The sequence below is a fragment of the Phyllostomus hastatus genome, unplaced genomic scaffold, assembly GCF_019186645.2.
Source record: "Phyllostomus hastatus isolate PE091 unplaced genomic scaffold, TTU_PhHast_1.1 phas_scaffold_1224, whole genome shotgun sequence".
NCBI lineage: Eukaryota > Metazoa > Chordata > Mammalia > Chiroptera > Phyllostomidae > Phyllostomus > Phyllostomus hastatus.
In genome coordinates this window covers 2,410,677-2,434,030 of record NW_025334008.1, presented here as the reverse complement: position 1 = coordinate 2,434,030, position 23,354 = coordinate 2,410,677, and the positions used below count along the sequence as shown (strand labels likewise).

At 46.0% G+C, this 23,354-nt stretch overlaps 2 protein-coding genes across 7 annotated transcripts; both read left to right on the top strand.

Moving 5' to 3' along the window:
- Positions 1 to 8: 8 nt before the first annotated feature.
- Positions 9 to 8,547, top strand: LOC123830292 (sialic acid-binding Ig-like lectin 13). Of its 2 annotated transcripts, XM_045856367.1 has the most exons (8): positions 9 to 194; positions 262 to 645; positions 856 to 1,131; positions 1,324 to 1,371; positions 2,782 to 3,039; positions 6,194 to 6,278; positions 6,613 to 6,693; positions 7,077 to 8,547. In XM_045856367.1, exons 1-8 carry the CDS (start codon positions 149 to 151, stop codon positions 7,129 to 7,131), a joined length of 1,233 nt encoding a protein of 410 aa, XP_045712323.1. In that variant the 5' UTR covers positions 9 to 148; the 3' UTR covers positions 7,132 to 8,547. The 2 variants fall into 2 exon arrangements, with proteins under 2 accessions (XP_045712323.1, XP_045712324.1); XM_045856368.1 differs by lacking the exon at positions 1,324 to 1,371.
- Positions 8,548 to 10,266: 1,719 nt separating this feature from the next.
- LOC123830296 (sialic acid-binding Ig-like lectin 13) lies at positions 10,267 to 18,577 on the top strand. Of its 5 annotated transcripts, none has more exons than XM_045856385.1 (8): positions 10,267 to 10,364; positions 11,079 to 11,462; positions 11,672 to 11,947; positions 12,140 to 12,187; positions 12,670 to 12,927; positions 16,522 to 16,606; positions 16,936 to 17,016; positions 17,399 to 18,577. In XM_045856385.1, the coding sequence occupies exons 2-8, from the start codon at positions 11,129 to 11,131 to the stop codon at positions 17,451 to 17,453; spliced, it is 1,137 nt and encodes a 378-aa protein (XP_045712341.1). In that variant the 5' UTR covers positions 10,267 to 10,364; positions 11,079 to 11,128; the 3' UTR covers positions 17,454 to 18,577. The 5 variants fall into 5 exon arrangements, with proteins under 5 accessions (XP_045712341.1, XP_045712338.1, XP_045712337.1 ...); XM_045856382.1 differs by lacking the exon at positions 10,267 to 10,364 and adding an exon at positions 10,876 to 11,011; XM_045856381.1 differs by lacking the exon at positions 10,267 to 10,364 and adding an exon at positions 10,956 to 11,011 and having other exon boundaries at positions 11,058 to 11,462.
- The last annotated feature ends 4,777 nt before the right edge of the window (positions 18,578 to 23,354 follow it).

Here is a 23,354-nt window from a genome sequence, read left to right as displayed (position 1 = left end):
TGGGACAGACTCAAGCGTGGTAGTTCCTCTTCTGTGGAAAGGGAGTTCTTATGCTGCTCCCCAGCTTCTGTGGGGCTTGCTCCCTGTAGGCTCTCTTTCACTGCCTTCCTTCTCTCTTCACCCACAGGAGCCCAGAAACCCTCCAGAGATGCTGCTGCTGCTGCTGCTGCTGCTGCTGGCCTTGCTGTGGGCCGGTGAGTGCCTGAGGGGAGAGCGTGTGAGCTGGGGTGGAGGCTGTGGCTGACCCTCTTTTCCCCACAGGGTCCCTGGCTCAGCATCCAGGATTCCAGCTGCGAGTGCAGGGGTCCGTGACGGTGCAGGAGGGCCTGTGTGTCTCCGTGCCCTGCAATATGTCCTACCCCCAGGAAGGCTGGAGTGAGTCTGACCCAGCTTATGGCTTCTGGTTCCAGGAAGGGGCCAAGTCAGGAGAGGATGATCCTGTGGCCACAAACAACCCCAGTCATAAAGTCATGATGGAGACTAGGGACCGATTCCACCTCATTGGAGACATCCGGACTTACAGCTGCTCCCTGCACATCAGAGAGGCACAGAGAAGAGACACAGGGAGATACTTCTTTAGGGTGGAGAGAGGATCCTATGTCAAATACAGTTACAAAGAGAACCCACTCTCAGTACATGTGACAGGTAAGGAACTGGGGCAAGGAGAGGACACACAAATGAGTCTTGAGGACACCCAGCACAGGGACAGGATGGGACACCCTGCTCCTCATCCTAGGAAAAATTCAGAGGGATCCAGGGTACAGGACCTGAGGCTGGCCTGGCACAGAAGCTGCTGGTAGGGACAAACTCAGGCACTCCACCTGCAGGGTCTGGGTCTCTGTCTTTGTTCTCCAGCTCTGTCACAGACACCGGACATCCATTTCCAGGGGTTCCTAGAATCGGGGCGCCCCAAGAACATTACCTGCATGGTGCCGTGGGCCTGTGAGAGAGGCACACTACCCAAATTCTACTGGATCGGGGTCAATGTTACCTCCCTGGTTTCCAGAACTTTCAACTCCTCAGTGGTCACCCTCACACCAAGGCCTGACAACCACGGCACCAAACTCACCTGTCGAGTGACCTTCCCTGGGGCTGATGTGAGCACCGAGAGGACCATCCAGCTCACTGTGTGTGAGTGCTCAGCCAGGACGTCGGGTCCTGAAGGGATATGAATGTTGGGGGAGCAGGGGTGGGTGGAGGATACTTGGGGACCGTTCTCCTGGGCATGGCAGGGGTGAGGATGGAGAGAACACCTAGACCCACCACCTTGCTCATGACCAGCCCATCATACTGCAGGTGGACACTTACTTATTTCTCTTCCAGATGCTCCACAGAACCTGACTGTTCATGTCTTCTGGGGAAACAGCACAGGTGGGGGAGGCCCTGGAGTCTCTGCCCCCTCCAGGCTGCCACAATTTGGGCCCCAAAATCATCTCCACATACCCTCCATGTGACCCTATTCCTCCATTACTCAGAACTCACCTTGCTCCCTCCTCCCTCAGGGGAGAGGCTGAGAGCTTCACCTGTGTGTGAGCCTCCAATGGTCAGCCCTGCCTGCATTAGCATCCCTGCACAGCTTTTCACATCAAACTCTGTACACATCCGCATGTTCTGGAGAAACAGCACAGGTGGGAGAGGCCCGGGTTGGAGCTGAGGTCAGAGGGCACAGGGGGCACATGATCTGACATTGGGCAGAATGAAGCCCCTTCACCCTTCTCCACTCTAGTCCCCCTCTGCCCTGTCCCCCACCTGTTCCCTGCCAGGTCTCTCTAGGTTTCCTGTGAATTTCAAGTTGACCTTTCAGTGTCACCTCTGGTTGCTCCCTCACCCCTGACCTCTTCTCTCCAGCACTTTCTCATGATGTCCTCTTCCTGACTCCTTCCCTCTCCCTGGCTGTGCCTTCTCCCTCTCCTCCAAGGAGATGAGTCTGCAGCTGTGTGCCTGGTTACCAGCCCCTTTCTGCCTGACCCTTCGGGAGAGTCATTGACCCAGTGCTTCTGTTCTACCCCTTCCCTGAAGACCCTCACAAAGCTCTGTGCTCACCAGATCACCCCGAGGGCCGTCCACACCCCCAGGGAGGGCCCTTCCTGCCTGAGGGACCTGACACAATGTCTGGAAAGTCACTTCAGGCTTCCCTGTGTTTGCCCAACACTCCCCAGGACACACTGAGTTCAGCAAACTTGACATCCTGCAAAAGTCTCAGATTTCAAACTTCCTCAATCCCCACAGCCACCCAGCCTCACCTTGGGCCTCTGTCCTCTCTCTCACTCGGACATGACAGAGACTTGGACCTGGACCAGCCTCCTCTGTGGCCTGCAGCCTCCAGGTTCTCCTCCTTCTGGCTGCCACAATTTGGGCCCCCAGATCATCTCTACATACCCCACATGTGACCCTATTCCTCTTCTGCTCAGAACTCACCTTGCTCCCTCCTCCCTTAGGGGAGAGGCTGAGAGCCTCACCTGTGTGTGTGTGTGTGTGAGCCTCCAATGGTCAGTCCTACATGCATCAGCACCTATGCACAGCTTCTGACATCAAAGTCTACCTCCCAAGGGTGTTCTCCCAGGTGTACACGTGACCAGCTCTTCCTCAAATGCCCACCCCCAGTTCTGGGAGCAACAGTTGGCCTCTCCTGCCCACTGCTCACCTCATGCAGCTTCAGCCCCACTGGCCCTTGCTAGCTGTGCTTGTGTCAGAGATGCGGTTTCCCATTCCTGTGTTTGGGGGTGGACAGAGGAGAGAGCAGCTCTCAGCCCTGCCCTCTGTCTCTCTGTGTCTCCTTAGTCCCAGAGGTCCTGGGCAATGCCACCTCCCTGCAAGTCCAGGAGGGCCAGTCCCTGCGCTTGGTCTGTGAGACAGATGGCAACCCCCCAGGGAGGCTGAGCTGGTGGCGGGGGAGCCTGACTCTCAGCCCTTCCAAGCCCTTGGAGCCAGGGGTCCTGGAGCTGCCCCAGGTGGTCGTGGCAGATGCAGGGGAGTTCACCTGTCGAGCTCACCACCCACGGATCTCCTACCACATCTCCCTGAACCTAGTGGTGCAGGGTGAGTATCAGCAGGACCCCTGCACTGTGAGGTGGACCATGAGGAGGACTAAGATGAGAAAAATACCTCTCTACCTTGTCCCCTCTTCTTCCCCCAGGCATCTTTCATTCCTACCCCCAGATCTGTGGGGCACAGCAGGACTCCTGGCCCCTGATCCTCATTCTTCTCATGGGGGGACCTCATGGGGGCTGGCTTTCTCAGCACCTGCATGTACTCCACCAGGCAAGGACCCTTCTCAAGGTCTCCTGGATTTGGGGACATCACTGCGGCTTCACACATCTCCTCTCCGGAGCAAAGTCTCCAAAGCACTAGTCTCTCATTTCAGGGCTTATGTCTCCCACTAGTTCAGAGACTCCCATGGAGACCAGGCTGCAAGGAGAGACTGAGCCCCATCCTCAAGGTGGTGCTGAGGTCTGGGCTCCAGAGCTTGGGCAGGTGGATGAGAATTCCTCAAACCACTGTGTCCTGACACCCACCTGGCACAGCTTTGTGGAGCAAGGAGGTGCTGAGTAACTCGACCTTGTGTCTCATTCAGAGATAATTCTTTACCTTTGGTTCCCAGGACTTTTTCTGATATTTCTCCCTCATTGCTTGGGAGGACAAATGAGGAAAAAAAGAGCATTTTATTAGTAATCTGAATCACACTCCACATAATATTTTACTTTTGTGCTTACCTCAGTGTTGTTATGACAAGCCCATTATTCAACACCATATTATATATTTATAAATCTCATGGTATTATTTCAAAGCAGTGAATTGTAAAGATATTTTATAATTAGAAGAATAAGCTCTTTTAGATTGTATATTTCCACATGTTAACCTGTTTAATTGCTCTTCATTTCTTTACATAATTCCATTTTTCTATACTACAATATTATTTTACTTTTTCTAGTTTTATTGAAAAATAATTGATGTATATTAGTGTATAAGTTTAAGGTGCACAACATAATGATTTGACTTATGTATATTATGAAATGATTATTACAGTAGGTTCAGTTAATATTCATCTTCTCACATAGAGGCAATCAAAAGTGAGGGAAAAAAAGGAAACATTTTTGTCTATGATGAGATCTCAGAATTCACTGTTCTAACAACTTTCCTATGACTTACTTGTACAGCAGTGTTAGCTATACCCATCACATTGCACATTATGTCCCTTGCTCTTATTTATGTTGTAAGTGGAATTTCTATATTGACCAAGTCCATTTCCCCATCCCCATCCTTCTCCTTTCCCATGAAGATCTTTCTGCACGTTTCTTGAATGTAGGTATGCTGGTGATAAATTCTCTCAACTGTTGTTTGGAAAAGTTTTTGCTTACATTATCTTTGGAAAGGTGTTTTTCTTAGATGAGGAACTCTAGGAAAACATTTTTCCCTTTCAGTTCTTCAACTTCATTTCATTTTCATAGTTTCTTATGAGAATTCCTGTAATTTCTTTTTTTTCATTCTCTGCTTGTAGTTTGCCATTTTCTCTGGCAGGTTTTTATGTTTTTGTTTTTAACTGGGTTTATATGATTTAAGTAATATGTGCCTTGATGTGGGATGTGATTGAGTGTGCGCGCGCACGCGCGTGTGTGTGTGAGAGAGAGAGAGAGAAAGAGAGAGAGAGGGAGGAAAGAAGAGAGATGGAATCCTAATCCTATTTGCGTTTGTTGAATGGTTTGGATGTGGATTTATCATTGTAATCGAATTTGAAAAAAATTGAAGCTAATTATATCTGTAGTTTTATTCTTTCTTTCTGTTAGTCTCTTGCTCTTTAATTTTACATGTTATTGCCTAATATTAAATAATAGGGCCTTGAGCATCTGTGCAACTTTATTCAACTTTTATTCTCTGCATTTGTCAGTCATAACAAGAGCTATGGCTACATGCCCCAGTTTTTTTTTAATTATTCTACACATTGAACTTGCTATAAATCTCATCAGTGAAATTTGCATTTCAGAACATGTATTCTCTCCTCTAGAAGTTACAGTTCCTTAGCTTGTTATCTTAATTTTCTTCTCTTATTATGGTAATGATTTTTTTACATCCTTGAGTGTATGAAACGTATTGTAAGAAAACTCTTCATCTATTTGTTTGGTAAATCCATCTCTTCAGTCATGTCTGAGAATGATTTCATGAATGGTTTTTCTCTTATGAAGTGTTGCACATTCATATTTCTTCATATGCCTAGTAACTTTTCTATGAGGGGGACATTGTCCCTTTTTATGGGACTGACTGTTTTGTTTTGTTGTATTTCTTTAAAGAACATTGGTCTTTTTCTTGAAGGCAGTAACGTTACTTGCATTTTGGGCCAGTATTTTAAAGGCTATAATTTGTAATCTGTCTCCTATGGTAGACTGAGTGTAGCCCTTATTCTAGGGCATTCACTCCAATGCCATGGGCCATTTCAATGTTTGCCTGAATGCACCATATATTCAAGTCGGTCTCTCTGCTCTGTCTAGAGACACTGTGCCAAGAACCAAGTATTGTGTGATTTCTGGAAATTTCTACTATTGTAAATAATGCTGCAATGAACATGGGGGTGCAGATACTTTTGCTAGTTGGTAGTTTCATTTTTTTTTTCAGATAAATACCAGAGAGTAGGATTGCTGGATCATATGTCAATACTTCTTGGTTTTATTTCTTGTTTATTTTTTGAGGACCCTCCATACAGTTATGCATAGCGGCTGCACTAATTTACACTCACAGCAACAGTGAACAAGGGTTCTCTTTTCTCCACATCCTCTGTATTTGAAAACATGTCTAACTGTTTCCCATTAAGGTTGCACCAATGCACAGGACCAGGGTGAGGTGAGACACTTAGAACATTCACAATATTAGGTGAAAACCACATTCTCCATGAACTTTACTGAGCATTTATCTCATTATAAATGGTGTAGAATGAGTTTTATAAATAAGGGTCATTGGCGTGTCTTTGATTCTGTGAGCTAGCTGTCTCTACTCTTTGCTCAGTCTTCTACTCTATACCTTAAATTTTATTATTCATTCTTGGAAATGTTTTTCAATTTAGAGGAATTAGATGTTTCTATGTAATATGAGGTGCACTAAGTTTCTTCAGTGTGCCACCACCCTTTCCTTGGAGGTCAGTGGGATTTTACAGTGCTTAGGGGTCTATTTGAATGTGTATCATTTCACATCTATCATCTCTTAGGACTCAGGGCAGGGGTGGTACTCGTGGCCATCACAGAAGCAGCTGTCAAGACCCTGGTCCTTCTCCTCTGCCTCATCATCCTCATGTGAGCTCAGCCCCAGGGGGAAAGGGGGACAAGGGGAAGACAGGGGGCATATGACTGAGTCTAGAACCAGTAATGGGGTATGAATGGCTCATGGGATGGAACAACCAGGGGGCTGATGGGTTGATGGGTGAAGATTCCTCATGGGCCGCTGTCATAAGTGCAGTGTCCAGCAAACATCCAGGATGAGAGGTATCTGCTGTGCTCAGCATGGTCCATGGGACCAGACCAGACATCTGCTGCCTCAGTGTCCCTTTTAGCTCCTTACAAGGGACAGGGTCTGCTGCCCATTACACCCTGGTCTCATCAGCCTAAAGACCACAGTCTATTTCCTCAGAGTGAGGATCTGCATGAGGAAGTCGTCCCAGACTGCAGAAAATGTGGAGGATGAGAATATCATCCTAGGCTGGCCCCACAGGTGAGTGAGGCAGACTTCCGCCTGCCAACATCCAATGGACACCTTCCCCTGTTTGCTCCCCCAGATGGCTCCACTCAGCTTTGCTAAAATTGAGCTGTCACCTTTCTCCCAAACTCATTTCTTTGCTGGGTTCCCTCTCACAGTGATGACACGGTGGCCCCCCTTCTCTAAGGCCAGAAGTGAAGTGTGGTTCTCCACTTTGCCCTCCCTCTCTTCTCCCTGATCCAATATGTCACTAAGTCTTGTTCCTTTTTTGGGCCTAATCAGAGCTGACCTTGATTTCTGTCTCCTCCCTGTCCGACCCTGGTTATGCCTGTGGTCTGATCTCTCTCTGGGTTTCTGAAAGCATCAGTCTCTCACTTCTATCTCTGCCCTCCACACAGACCTCCAGACTGTGGTTCCAGAGACTGTCCACTACCAGCAAAGTACAAACACTGATGGCTCCTCTCCATGACCAGAGGCCCAGGTGGAAATGACACAGGCTGGATCTGAAGACTTGGCATGGTCCATCCCCAGCTGAATGCTGCACAAGATTCTACCATGTCTGTGAATGTCACACCATGTCCACACCCAGCTGGACCAGGGCCTTGGTGACTCTGAGACTTTGCATGTGCAGTTTCTTGGGCTGAAATGCTCTTCCTTCCCCATTCCTACTTCTGCAAGTCCTGATTCTCCCTCACTGTGAGTCAAGCCACTGTGTGTGTCATTGTACATTTCTGAGCAGAGTGACATTCACTCATTTATTCATAGACACATTTAGGAAGCATCACTGAACACCTAGTATGTACTAGCATTGTTGTAGATCCCAGAGATGCATCAGAGAACACTGCTTCAAGAATATCCACCACCCAAAGACATGAAAAGACACTTCTGAAAGCAAATATAAACATGAGCTACAAGCGCATAAAAAAAAATTGGCCACCACCATTAGTCATTAGGGAAGTACCACTGAAATCAACAATTAACTATGATTTCACAGTCATTACACATATCTCTGTATTTTAAAATGAGAAATGACAAGTGTTGGCAACGATGTAGACAAATTGGAATTTTCATGCATAGCTTCTATGAGTGAAAAATGGTGCAGGATCATGGAAAACCCTTTGGAATTTCTGTCAAAAGGTGAACCCAAAGTTACCATATGACCCAGAACATCCACTCCCAGGTAAATGTTGAAGGGGTTGGACTTACAAACTCCAACAGGTACTTGCACTCCATAGGGCAAGCAATGTTATTCAAAGTAATGATGGAACCCACCCTAGAGCCCATCCTCAGAAGAATTAATGAATTAAGGAGGCATATACGTACAGTAGAGTACTCTTCAGCATTAAAAAGGAGCAAATGATATTCTGACATCTCTTTCAACATGGATTAACCCTTGAAAACAACATAATAAATGAAAGAAATAAGACACAGAAGAACAAATGTTTCATGACTCTTCTCATATGAGCAAAGAATAGGAAAACTCACCAAAAGAAGAAGGTTGGTTGGTTGGATCTAAGGGAGGGGAACAGGGAGTTATTTCTTCAACATTTTTTTATTGTTCAAGTACAGTTTTCTGCCTTTCTCCCCACCCCTCCCCACCACCCCACCCCTCCCTATCTCCCTCTCCTGTTTCCACCCCCCTTTGTTATTGTTCATGTATCTTTTAGGGTACTGGGAGTTATTGTGTAACTGTGCAGAGTTTCTGTTTTGGATGATGACCAGTTCTGGAAATAGAGAGTGGTGATGGTTGCACAACATTATGAATGTAAATAATGCCATTGAATCATATCCTATAAAATGTTAAAAATGGAAAGTTTTATTTTACGAATAATTTACCACAATAAAATTATGGGATTGAGAAGCTCTTAACTCTTTAAAATGTATTCATAATGGAGACAAAGGTGAAATTAAAATAAGAAATTAAATGAGAACATGTCACATATTGATAGATGATTGAGAGAGAATTGCATAGAGAAAGGACCCTGTGACATATGAGGTGGGTTTTCTGATTTTGAGTGTGTGCAGAGATAATGTCTGAACAAAGAGAGGCGGAAAGGAGGAAGCAGGCTGTGTGTTTAAGAGGAAAGTTCCCAAAAAGAGAATGAATGGAAGAACACTGAATGCAGCAACTCTGAGGAAGAAGCAAGCTTCATGGATTAGAGACAATGGGCTGAGGTGACAGCCCAGGGAGGCATGGGTGGGGGTACAGCTGGAAGGGTGCTGCAGACCCTATGGAAAATTCTGGAGCCTTGAGGAGAGCCAACACAAGAGTAGGCCTTATTTTACCAGGACCCCAATGGCTGCTCTGTCCACAGTCATCTGGACTGAGCCCCAGGCAGCACAAAGGAGCAGCGGCACAGCAGGACTGGCAGGAGGTGATGGCCCTGGGACCACGGTCATAGTGCAGGAAGGAGGATATAATTTGAAGGTCAAGTTCACTTAATTTTCTAATGTATGTGGATAGTGAGGAAAGAGAGGGGCAAGGATGGTGCCAAAGTATTCTCCTGGAGCACCTGGGTAGAGGGAGTGGTGTTGCATGCAGGACTCAGAGAACAGGGTTTTGAGGGTATCATGCATTCTGAGTAGTCATGTGATATTCCCTGAGGGATGTCAGGGAGAGAGGTGGAGATGAAGGTCTGGCGATCAGGAGAGGGGCCCAGACGGCAGATGTTAATGTGTGTAGCCACCAGGTGGTGAGGGCAAAGGTGATGAGAAAAGGTGGGAGGAATGTAAAAGAAAGGAGGACCCTCAGGAAACTGAAGGCAGAATTAACACACGATCCAGTGATTCCACTTACATATCCTACAAATTGAGAAGAGGGACTGTAAAAGATATCTGCACGCTCATGTTCAGAGTAGCACTATTCACAACAGCTGAAATGTGGCAAGCAAGACATGGATCCATCAATAGACAAGTGGATAAACATATGTGGTATATACAACCATAGGCTACTATTCAACCTTTTTTTAAAAGGGGTTTCTGTCATGTGATCACAATGGATGAATCTTGATGACATATGGTCAGTGCAATAAACACAAACACATCACATGATAGAAAAGTACTGTGGACTTCCACATATACAGTTTCCAAAGTAGTCAAATTCCTAGAGACAGAAAGTAGAATGGCGATTGCCAGTGGCTGGGAGATGGAGGGTGTCAGCCAAAAACAAATCTTGACCAGGTGTTCTGTCACAGAAAAGAATTCACTTGGAAAATAGAAAGGATTATGCTCCAGTGCCTGCAGTCTCGGTGAATAATGGACAGAGATGTGAGGAAGCAAGAGGCCCTTTTTGCAGAGGGGAAGTGAAAGTCAAGGGGAGGGGCTGGGAGGACCAGGAGCAACGTTGTGAACAGAGGGACCTCCCTGGGTTCCCAGGACCCTGCAGTAGGTGACAGTTCCTCCCCCAGACCCTGCAATGCCTGTCTGGGGGAAGGTCTCCATCATTTTGAGAAGTAAAATGAGCAGTTGGGGTAGCATTTTCAGTTTTGTAACTTGAAAAAGAGTTCTTCTTTTTAAACTAGACTACAAAAAAAAGGAAAACTAACACTCATATTTATAGGAAATAACCAGTATGCCACGTGGAAACATGTTAAACTCACATGGGACTGAAGCTCTGAAGCCCGACAGTACTGCGTTTGGGGACAAAGGACGCCACTGGGTGTGGAGCATGTCATGGGCATGACCAGGTACATGTATCCCTTCCTGTCTCCAGCCGGCCTCCACTTAGATGCTCACTGAGTGTTTGGTGGGTTGGATGGATGTATGTATGGATGATGGATGGATGGATGGTGGATGGGTGCTGCCTTCAATGCACCAGGACCCCTTGTTTCTTCTGCCTTAGATGCTCACACACACATGAATCCTCCACCTTGCAGGACCGACCACCTGAGAGTCTGGATGAGGCTGTGAACTCCAGGTCCACACAGCTCCCTGATGTACACACCAGAACTCATAACAGTCCCTTGGATGGGAGGACTTTAGGAGACTCACATGTCTCGTCCTCAGAGGTCCTCAAGGTCCTGGTCCTGCTCCAGTGCTGCAGGGAAGCCCCTGAGATGGGGCGGAACCCGGGGTCTGCTCCCTGACTTCTCCTCTCTGGGCAGGCCTCCATGGTCTTTGGCCTGTGGGTATCTGCCAGCTCTGTGCAGAGAGGGGACAACCCCCACATCTGAAGTTCCTCTTCTGTGCAGGGGGATGTCCCGTGCTCCTCCTCAGCTTCTGTGGGGCTCGCTCTCCACAGTCCTTCTCCAACTGCCTTCCTTTTCCTTTCACTCAAAGGAGCCCAGACACCCTCCAGAGATGCTGCAGCTGCTGCTGACCCTGCTATGGGCCGGTGAGAGCCTGAGGGGAGAACGTGTGGGAGGAGGGTGAATCTGCAGCTGACCCTCCTTTCTCTGCAGGGTCCCTGGCCGAAGATGAGGACCACTGGCTGACAGTACAGAGGTCTGTAATGGTGCAAGAGGCCCTGTGTGTCTTTGTGCCCTGCACTGTCACCTATCGCCAGCACTACTGGACTGACTCAACCCCAGCTCACGGCTACTGGTTTCAGAAAGGAGCCAATGAATTCCAGGATCCACCAGTGGCCACCAACAACCAAGATCGGAAAGTGCAAGGCGAAAAGCAGGGCCGATTCCACCTCCTTGGGGACCCAAGGAACTACAGCTGTTCCTTGGACATCACAGATGCACGGAGAAGGGACACAGGGACATACTTCTTTAGGGTGGAGAGAGGGCATTATGAGACATATAGTTATAAAGAGAACCAGCTCTATGTACATGTGACGGGTAAGAACTGGGGTCAAGAGGAAGACACATGGCTGGGTCCTGAGGGCTCCTGGGCTGGGAAAGATCCCAATTCTTCTCATCCTGGGATGGACTCAGGGAGACTCAGGGGGACAGGACCCTGGGACTTGCCAATGGTAGAGGTGCCATGAGGGGCACACTCAATGACCCCACCTCCAGAGCCTGGGTGTCTCTCTCTCTCTCTTCTCCAGCTCTGTCACAGACACCGGACATCTACTTCCAGGGGTTCCTGGAATCAGGGCACCCCAAGAACATTACCTGTGCTCTTCCATGGGCCTGTGAGAGAGGGACACGTCCAGAATTCTACTGGATTGGGGGCAATGTCACCATTCTGGGTTCCAGGACCTTCAGCTCCTCAGTGGTCACCCTCACACCAAGGCCTGACGACCACGGCACCAAACTCACCTGTCGAGTGACCTTCCCTGGGGCTGATGTGAGCACCGAGACGACCATCCAGCTCACTGTGTGTGAGTGCTCAGCCAGGACGTCGGGTCCTGAAGGGATATGAATGTTGGGGGAGCAGGGGTGGGTGGAGGATACTTGGGGACTGTTCTCCTGGGCATGGCAGGGGTGAGGATGGAGAGAACACCTAGACCCACCACCTTGCTCATGACCAGCCCATCATACTGCAGGTGGACACTTACTTATTTCTCTTCCAGATGCTCCACAGAACCTGACTGTTCATGTCTTCTGGGGAAACAGCACAGGTGGGGGAGGCCCTGGAGTCTCTGCCCCCTCCAGGCTGCCACAATTTGGGCCCCAAAATCATCTCCACATACCCTCCATGTGACCCTATTCCTCTTCTGCTCAGAACTCACCTTGCTCCCTCCTCCCTCAGGGGAGAGGCTGAGAACTTCACCTGTGTGTGTGCGTGTGTGTGTGTGTGAGCCACCAATGGTCAGCCCTACATGCATCAGCACCTCTGCACAATATCTCATATCAAGGTCCACTTGCCAAGGGTACTCCCCGAGGTGTACATGTGACCAGTTCTTCCTCAAATGCCCACTCCCAGTTCTGGGAGCAACAGTTGGCCTCACCTGCCCACAGCTCACCTCGTGCATCTTCACTCCCACTGGCCCTTGCTAGCTGTGCTTGTCTCAGAGATGCGGTTTCCCATTCCTGTGTCTGGGGGTGGACAGAGGAGAGAGCAGCTCTCAGCCCTGCCCTCTGTCTCTCTGTGTCTCCTTAGTCCCAGAGGTCCTGGGCAATGCCACCTCCCTGCAAGTCCAGGAGGGCCAGTCCCTGCGCTTGGTCTGTGAGACAGATGGCAACCCCCCAGGGAGGCTGAGCTGGTGGCGGGGGAGCCTGACTCTCAGCCCTTCCAAGCCCTTGGAGCCAGGGGTCCTGGAGCTGCCCCAGGTGGTCGTGACAGATGCAGGGGAGTTCACCTGTAAAGCTCACCACCCACGGATCTCCTACCACATCTCCCTGAACCTAGTGGTGCAGGGTGAGTATCAGCAGGACCCCTGCACTGTGAGGTGGACCATGAGGAGGACTAAGATGAGAAAAATACCTCTCCACCTTGTCCCCTCTTCTTCCCCCAGGCATCTCTCATTCCTACCCCCAGATCTGTGGGGCACAGCAGGGCTCCTGGCCCCTGATCCTCATTCTTCTCATGGGGGGACCTCATGGGGGCTGGCTTTCTCAGCACCTGCATCTACTCCACCAGGCAAGGACCCTTCTCAAGGTCTCCTGGATTTGGGGACATCACTGTGGCTTCACACATCTCCTCCTCTCCAGAGCAAAGTCTCCAAAGCACTAGTCTCTCATTTCAGGGCTTATGTCTCCCACTAGTTCAGAGACTCCCATGGAGACCAGGCTGCAAGGAGAGACTGAGCCCCATCCTCAAGATGGTGCTGAGGTCTGGGCTCCAGAGCTTGGGCAGGTGGATGAGAATTCCTCAAACCACTGTGTCCTGACACCCACCTGGCACAGCTTTGTGGAGCAAGGAGGTGCTGAGTAACTCGACCTTGTGTCTCATTCAGAGATAATTCTTTCTTTACCTTTGGTTCCCAGGACTTTTTCTGATATTTCTCCCTCAGTGGTTGGGAGGACAAGTGAGGTAAACATGAAGAGTTTTATTAGTAATCTGAATCATACTTCACATAATATTTTGCTTTTGTGTGCTTAATGTGATTTTGGTAAGTCCATTATTTAACCCCATGGTATATTGTTACAAATCTCATAATATTATTTTTGAAGGGTGAATTATAAAGATACTTTATAATTAGAAAAATAAGCTCCTTTATACTGATCCACATGGACCTGATTAATTGCTTTTCTTTTTTATGTAATTCAAATTCTTCTATAGTATCTTTTTTCTTTTCTCTGTGTTATTGATAGATAATTAATTTTTTCTGTGTATAAGATTAAGCAATACAGAATGATGGTCTGATGTACATACATTGTGAAATGATTAGATCACTACGGTAGGTTCAGCTAACATTCATCTTCTCATATAGATGCAGTAAAAAGTAAAGAAAAAAATTTCTGTTTATGATGAAAACTCTGGATATACACATTTTCAACTTTTTTACACTTGATCTTAGCCAAAAGGTTGAGAAGCGATCACATTTTCAGCTTTTTAATATATTGTACAGATATGTTAGCTATAGTCATCTCATTGTACATTACATCCTTAATACTTATTTATGTTACAATTGGAAGGGTTATTTTGACCATCTTCCTCCCCCTCCCCCTCCCTATCATTTTTTTTTACCTGAAAATCTTTTTGTATGTTTTTTATAGTGTAGGTATGCTGGTGATTAACGCTCTCAACAGTTATTTGAAAAAGCCTCTGCTTACATTAGCTTTGGAGAATATTTTTCTTAGATGAAGAATTCTAATTTTTTTTTTGCATTTTTAGTTCTTTAACTTCTTTTGGCTTTCATAGTTTCTTATGAGAATTCTGCTGTAACTTTTATTTCTTTCCTTACTTGAAGTTTGTCTCTTTCTCTGGCAGGTTTTCATATTTCTTTAACTGGGCTAAATGATTAGATTAGTACCTGCCTTGATGTGGAGTGTAAGTGTGTGAGTGTGTGTGTGTGTGTGTGTGTGTGTGTGAGAGAGAGAGAGAGAGAGAGAGAGAGAGAGAGAGAGAGACTGAATGAGAGATTTAATCCTATTGGGAATTCATTGAGTGCTTTGGATTTGGATTTATAGGTTTAATCAAATTTGAAAATATTGAAGCTAATTATATATGTATATTTTATTCTTCCTCTTTGTTCTCTGGGTCTGCAATTTTACTCAAATTACATTGCCTGATATTATCCCATAAGTCAGGGAGCATCTGTGAACCTTTGTTTGGCTCCTATTCTCTGTATTTGTCAGTTATAACAGGAGCTATGGTTACATGTACAAGATTATTGACTATTCACCAAGTTGAACCTGCTGTTAATCTCATTCAGTGACATTTGAGTTTCAGATCATGTGTTTTCTCTTCTGGATGTTAAGGGTCTTTAGCTTGTTATCTTACTTTTCTTCTTTTTTTATGGTAATGCTCTTTTTTTTAAAGATTTATTTACTTTTAGAGAGAGGGGAGTGAGGGGGAAAAAGGGGAGAGAAACATCAATGTATGATTGCCTCTTGTGTGCCCCCTACTGGGGGCCTGGCCAGTAACCCAAGCATGTTCCCTGGCTGGGAATCGAACCGGCAATCCTTTGGTTCACAGGCCAGCACTCAATTGACTGAGCCACACGAACCAGGGCTCTTTTTTACATTTTCGAGTATATGAAACATATTATAAAAAATCTCTTTATGTCTTTGTTTGGTAAATCCATCTCCTCAGTCATGTCTGAGAGTGATTTCATGAATGGTTTTTCTCTTATGAAGTGTTGCACATTCATATTTCTTCATATGCCTAGTAACTTTTCTCTGAGTGGCAGATGTGTCCATTTTATGGGACTGACTGCTTGGTTTGTTGTATTTCTTTAAAGAACATTGGTCTTTTTCTTGAAGGCAGTAACATTACTTGCATTTTGGGCCAGTATTTTAAAGGCTCTAATTTGTAATCTGTCTCCTATGGTAGACTGAGTGTAGCCCTTATTCTAGGGCATTCACTCCAATGCCATGGGCCATTTCAATGTTTGCCTGAATGCACCATATATTCAAGTCGGTCTCTCTGCTCTGTCTAGAGACACTGTGCCAAGAACCAAGTATTGTGTGATTTCTGGAAATTTCTACTATTGTAAATAATGCTGCAATGAACATGGGGATGCAGATACTTTTTCTAGTTGGTGGTTTCATTTTTTTCAGATAAATACCAGAGAGTAGGATTGCTGGATCATATGACAGTGCTTCCTATTTGTTTTGTTTTTTTTTGAGGACCCCCCATACAGTTATGCATAGTGGATGCATTAATTTACACTCACAGCAACAGTGCACAAGGATTCTCTTTTCTTCACATTCTCCATTTTTGAAAACTTGTCAAATTGTATGTCATCAAGTGTGGACCATTTCACCAAACTAGGACATAACACAGCATTCATAATATCAGGTGAGAACAGGATTCTCTGTGAGGTTTTTAAGAAGATTTTATTTATTTCTCTTAGAGAGAGTGGAAGGGAGGGAGAAAGAGAAACATCAATGTGTGGTTGCCTCTCACATGCCCCCTACTGGGGACCTGGCCTGCAACCCAGACATGTGGCCTGACTGGGAATCAAACCAGAGACCCTTTGGTTTACAGGTTAGTGCTCAATCCACTGAGCCACTCCAGCCAGGGCGCTTTGTGAAGTTTTATTTAGCATTTCTTCTGTTATAAATGGTGTTGAATATAGTTTTATGATGGAGAGTCATTTGTATGTCTTTGATTCTGTGAGTTCTCTGTCCCTATTCTTTGCTCAGTCTTCTACTCTGTGCCTTGAATGTTGTCATTCATCCTTGGAAACACTTTTCAAGTTAGAGGAATTAGATGTTTCTATGTAATATGAGGTGCACTAAGTTTCTTCAGTGTGCCACCACCCTTTCCTTGGAGGTCAGTGGGATTTTACAGTGCTTAGGGGTCTATTTGAATGTGTATCATTTCACATCTATCATCTCTTAGGACTCAGGGCAGGGGTGGTACTCGTGGCCATCACAGAAGCAGCTGTCAAGACCCTGGTCCTTCTCCTCTGCCTCATCATCCTCATGTGAGCTCAGCCCCAGGGGGAAAGGGGGACAAGGGGAAGACAGGGGGCATATGACTGAGTCTAGAACCAGTAATGGGGTATGAATGGCTCATGGGATGGAACAACCAGGGGGCTGATGGGTTGGTGGGTGAAGATTCCTCATGGGCAGCTGTCATCAGTGCCCAGCAAACATCCAGGATGAGAGGTACCTGCTGTGCTCAGCATGGTCCATGGGACCAGACCAGACATCTGCTGCCTCAGTGTCCCTTTTAGCTCCTTACAAGGGACAGGGTCTGCTGCCCATTACACCCTGGTCTCATCAGCCTAAAGACCACAGTCTATTTCCTCAGAGTGAGGATCTGCATGAGGAAGTCGTCCCAGACTGTAGAAAATGTGGAGGATGAGAATATCATCCTAGGCTGGCCCCACAGGTGAGTGAGGCAGACTTCCGCCTGCCAACATCCAATGGACACCTTCCCCTGTTTGCTCCCCCAGATGGCTCCACTCAGCTTTGCTAAAATTGAGCTGTCACCTTTCTCCCAAACTCATTTCTTTGCTGGGTTCCCTCTCACAGTGATGACACGGTGGCCCCCTTCTCTAAGGCCAGAAGTGAAGTGTGGTTCTCCACTTTGCCCTCCCTCTCTTCTCCCTGATCCAATATGTCACTAAGTCTTGTTCCTTTTTTGGGCCTAATCAGAGCTGACCTTGATTTCTGTCTCCTCCCTGTCCGACCCTGGTTATGCCTGTGGTCTGATCTCTCTCTGGGTTTCTGAATGCATCAGTTTCTCACTTCTATCTCTGCCCTCCACACAGACCTCCAGACTGTGGTTCCAGAGACTGTCCACTACCAGCAAAGTACAAACACTGATGGCTCCTCTCCATGACCAGAGACCCAGGTGGAAATACACAGGCTGGATCTGAAGACTTGGCATGGTCCATCCCCAGCTGAATGCTGCACAAGATTCTACCATGTCTGTGAATGTCACACCATGTCCACACCCAGCTGGACCAGGGCCTTGGTGACTCTGAGACTTTGCATGTGCAGTTTCTTGGGCTGAAATGCTCTTCCTTCCCCATTCCTACTTTTTCAAGTCCTGATTCTCCCTCACTGTGAGTCATGCCACTGTGTGTTTCATTGTACATTTATGAGCAGAGTGGCATTCACTCATTTATTCAAGACACATTTAGGAAGCATCACTGAACACCTAGTATGTACTAGCATTGTTGTAGATCCCAGAGATGCATTGGGAAACACAACTTCAAGAATATCCACCATCGAAACAACATGAAAAGAAACTCCTGCAAGCAAGGTATAAAAATGAGCAACAAACACATGAAAAAAAAAAAAGGTCACCAACATTAGTTATCAGAGAAGTGCCACTGAAATCAACAATTAAATATCATTGCACAGGCATTAGGACCTATGTTCTATATTTCAAAGAATGGGAAGTTAGTTTTGGCCAAGATGGAGACTAACTGGAACCTTTGCTCATTGCTTGTATGAGCAAAATTGGTGCAAGTTCTTCTACTTCATAGTTCATGTCTGTGTTATTCAAAGTAGCTGTGGAACCCACTGTAGGGTCCATCCTCAGAAGAACGGATGAACCAAAGGAGGTATATACATACAATGTAACATCCTTCAGCCTTAAGGAGGACCAAATAAATTTTGACACCTGCTCCAACATGAATGAACCCTTGAAAACAACATAATAAATGAAAGAAGCCAGAGTCAGAAGGACAAATATATGACCTGCTCATATGAGCTGAAGTAGGCAAATTCATTGAGATTGGTAGTTGCTCAGATCGAGGGTGCAGGGAATGGAGGTTATTGTGTAACTGTACAAATCCTGGAAATAGACAGTGGTGATGGTTGCACAACATTTTGAATGTAACTAGTGTCACTGAATTATATCTTATAAAATTTTAAAACTGGAATGTTTTATTTTTTGGATATTTTTACCACAATAAAAAAAAGAGACTGAGAAGCTCTTAGCTCTTGAGAGTGCTGTCATTATGGAGACAAGAGTGAAAATAAGTAACAATAAATAAAATAAGAGCATGTCACATATTGATGGATGTTTGACAGAGAATTGCATAGAGAAATTACCATGTGACATAAGAGGTTGAGTTTTTTGTTTTTTTTTTTCAGTATGTACAGAGGTGATGTCTGAATAAAGAGTAGGGGCAAGGAGGAAGTAGGTTGTGTGTTTAAGAGAAAAGTTCCCAAGAAGAGGGGGAAAAAAGGAAGAACACTAAGTGCAGTGGCCCTGAGGCAGAAGTAGGGTTGGTGTTGTGGAAACAAGGGGCCAGTGTGACAGCCCAGAGAGGCATGGGTGTGGGTGCAGTGGGGAAGGTGCTGCAGACCCTATGGAAGATTCTGGAGCCTTGAGGAGAGTCGACATGAAAGTAGGCCCTGTTTTACCATGATCCCAATGGCTGCTCTGTCCACAGTCATCTGAAGTGAGCCCCGGGCAGCACAAAGGAGCAGCAGCACAGCAGGACTGGCTGCTCCAGGCAGGAAGTGATGGCTCTGGGACCAGAGTCCCAGTGCAGGAAAGAGGATATAATTTGAAGGTCAAGTTCACTGAATTTTCTAATGTATGGGGATAGTGAGGAAAGAGAGGGGCAAGGGTGGTGCTAAAGTATTCTCCTGGAGCACCTGGGTGGAGGGAGTGGTGTTGCATGCAGGACTCAGAGGACAGGCTTTTGAGGGTGACATGCATTCTGAGCAGTCACCTGATATTAAACGAAGGCCATCAGGGAGAGAGGTGGAGATGAAGGTCTAGAGATCAGGAGATGGGCGTAGACTGCAGATGTTAATGTGTATATCCACTGGATGATGAGGGAAAATGGGGGATGGGGTAGCTACAAGTATGGAGGTTCCTCAAAAAATGGAAAATAGAATCAATGTACAATCCAGCAATTCCACTTATGGGTATATGTCCTACAAATTGAAAAGAAAGACCCTAAAAGAGATATGCACACTCATGTCCAGAGCAGCATTATTCACAATGGATGAAATGTAGCAAGCATCCCTCAGCAGATGAGTGGGTAAACATAATGTAAAGTATACAACCATAGAACATTATTCAGCATTAAAAATTAAAGGGTTTCTGTCACCTGCTATCACCTGGATGCATCTTGAGGACATGTGGTCAGTGAAATAAACACATCATATCAGAGGAAAAGTAATATGCTTCCACTTATATGAGGTTTCTTATAGGGTCAAATTTCTAGAGACAGAATATAGAATCATAGTTGCCAGTGGTTGGCAGGTGGAGAGTTGACTATAAACAAATCTTGACCAGGTATTCAGTCACCAAAAAGAATTTTGGGGGGCCAAGATGGGAGCGTAGGTAAATGGGGCTTGCTTCCCTGCACAACCACATCAAAATAACAACTAAACTGTAGGACAACCATTGTTCAGAACTATCAGAAGTTGAGCCAAATGGAAGTCCTTCAACTACAGAATTACAGAATTAAATCACATCAGTACTGGTAAGAGGGGCATAGACTCAGAACAGGCTGGACCCCAAGGCATGTGTAGTGGATAAAAATTGGGAAGGATATCTCAGGAGTGAGGGGTCCTAGCTCCATATTACACTTCCCAGCTCAGGGTTCCCATGCCAGGAGCATAAGTCCCCATAACTTCCAGCTGTAAAAATCAGTGGAGAGTGAGGCTTTGGAAGAAAGAAACTCCTGGAGTCCCTGGAGTCTTACAGGGCCCATACACAGGCTTACTCAGACTCACTTCCTCTGAGCTTAAGCATGAGGACTACAGATTGAAATGCATCAGAGATATATGTGGAGGAACTGAATAGTCTGGCATCAGCTTTCTCCCAGAGAGAAGTAATGGCAGGGGCCATTGTTCCTTTTCTGAGCCTTCCCCTCTACAAAACCACAGAGCCAGCAGGCAGGTGTCATATCTGAGATTCACCTACCCAGCTTTCACTGTTTGCCCCACCTTGGTGATTCCCTGAGGACCTGCTCCACTTAGTTTTTGGGCCCACTGAAGTTGTTTTGAGTGGCTTTTCCATATGAATGGTTTGTCTTGGCCCATGCTTCAGATTTTTCTAAATTCTCTAAAACAAGCAGCATCTGGCTTCAGTAAGTACCATACCTCTCCCTAAGTTGCCCCAGGACTGGCATTAGCAGTAGCTGGCCTTGATTCACAGCTGAAACTCTTCTGGGCACCTCCAAGCCCAGCACTAGTAGCAGCCATCTGCAGATTGCTTTGTAGCTTATGCTGAGTAACCCTGGACAGAACACAAGCAGTGGCTGACCTTGCATGTGCCAACAGTAATCAAGGTTCAACTACACAAAGAGGGTGTACACAGCTCACATAGTCCGCACACCTTGGGTCCCCAGCTTGGGTAATAGGGGAGGTTGTGCCACTGGATCCTACAGGACACCTATGACATTAGGCCACTCTGTCAATCCTGGGAGACCTAGCTCTACCTACTACATAGAAACAAACATAGGGAGGCTGCCAAAATTAGGAGACAAAGAAATATGGTCCAAATGAAAGAACTGGACAAAACTCCAGAAGAACTAAACAAAATGGAGATAAGCAATCTACTAGATGCAGTTCAAAACACGGGCTATAAGTATGCTCAGTGAACTTAGTGAGAACCTCAACAGCATAAAAAAGATCCAATCAGAAACAAAGGATACATTAATTGAAATACAGACCCATTTATAGGGTATCAACAGTTGAGTGGATGAAGCCAAGAATCAAATCATCTATTGGGATACAGAAAGCAAAAAAAAAAAAATCAGAATGAGAAGAAGAAAAAAATAATCCAAAAATATGAGGATAGTTTAAAGAATCTCTGAGAAAATCAAGCATACAAATGTTTGCACCATGAAGGTGCCAGAAAGAGAAGAGAGAGAGTAAGAAATTGGAAGCCTATTTGAAAAATAATGACAGAAAACTTCCTTAAGTTGATGAAGGAAATAGACATAGAAGTCCAGAAAGTACAGAGTACCAAACAAATGAACCCCAAAAAACCCACACCAAGACACATCATAATTAAAATGCCGAAGGTCAAAGACAAACAGGTAACCTTAAAAGCATCAAGAGAAAAATAGTTACCTACAAGGGAGCTCCCATAAGACTGTCAGCTTATTTTTCAAAAGAAACTTTGAAGGTTAGAAGGAATTGGCAAGAAATATTCAACATGATGAAAAGCAATGATCTACAACCAAGATTACTCTACCCAGCAATGCTATCTTTTAGAATCAAAGGACAGATAAAGAGCTTCCCGCACAAGCAAAAGCTTAAAAAGCTCATCATCACCACATTAATATTATATGAAATGTTAAGAAGAACCAAAATATGAACAATAAAATGCCAATAAATACATATTTATTGACAATTGATATAAAAAATAAAATAAACAAACAAGAACAGATACCAAATCATAAATACAGAGAACGTTTTGATGGTTGACAGATTGTGGGGGGTGGTGGCAGGGAGGTTGGGAGGATGGGAGAAAAAAGTGAGGGGATTAAGATGTACAAATTGGTAGTTATAGAATATGAGGATGTAAAGTACAGCATACAGAACAGAGCAGCCAAAAAACATATATGCATGACCCACAGACATGGACAGTGATGTAGGGATTGCCTGAGGGAGTCAGAGTGGATGGGTTGTGTGGAGGGGACAAGCAGAAAAGTGGGACAACTGTAATAACATAAATAATAAAATATAACTTAAAATAATATATTTCAAAATAAAAAAGAATTATGCTGCAGTACCTGCAACCAGGATGAACAACAGACACAGACAGGTGCAGAAGAAGAAGCAGGAAGCCCTTTTTGCACAGGGGAAGTGAAAGTCAAGGGGAGGGACTGGGAGGACCAGGAGCAACTTTGTGAACAGAGGGACCTCCCTGGGCTCCCAGGACCCTGCAGTAGGTGACAGCTCCTCCCCCAGACCCTGCGATGCCTGTCTGGGGGAAAGTCTCCATCATTGTGACAAGGACAATGGGGAGTAGTTGTTCAATGGGTGTAGCATTTTCAATTTTGCAACTTGAAAAGAGTTCTTTTTAACTGGATTACAGAAAGGAAAATGCACACTCATATTTATAGGAAATATGCAGCATGCCATGTGGAAACATGTTAAACTCAACCAGGACTGCAGCTTTGAAGCCTGACAGTACTGTGTTTGGGGACAAATGATGCCACTGGGTGTGGAGCATGTCACATGCATGACCAGGTACATGTATCCCTTCCTGTCTCCAGCTGGCTTCCACTTAGATGCTCACTGAGCGTTTGGTGGATGGATGGATGTATGTATGGATGATGGATGGATGGATGGTGGATGGGTGCTGCCTTCACTGCACCAGGACCCCTTGTTTCTTCTGCCTTAGATGCTCACACACACATGAATCCTCCACCTTGCAGGACCGACTACCTGAGAGTCTGGATGAGACTGTGAATTCCAGGTCCATGCAGCTCCCTGGTGTACACACCAGAGCTCAGAAAAGCCCCTTGGATGGGAGGATCTTAGGAGATCAGGTGTCCCATCCTCAGATCCTCAAGGTCCTGGTCCTGCTCCAGTGCTGCAGGGGAACCCCCCAAGATGGGGCAGGACCTTGGATATTCTCCCTGGCTTCTCTTCTCTGGGAGGTCTCCATGGTCTCTGGCCTGTGGGCATCTGCCAGCTCTGTGCAGAGAGGGGACAAGCTCCATATCTGAAGTTCCTCTTCTGTGAACAGGGGGAGGCCCAGCGCTCCTCAGCTTCTATGGGGCTCACTCCGCACAG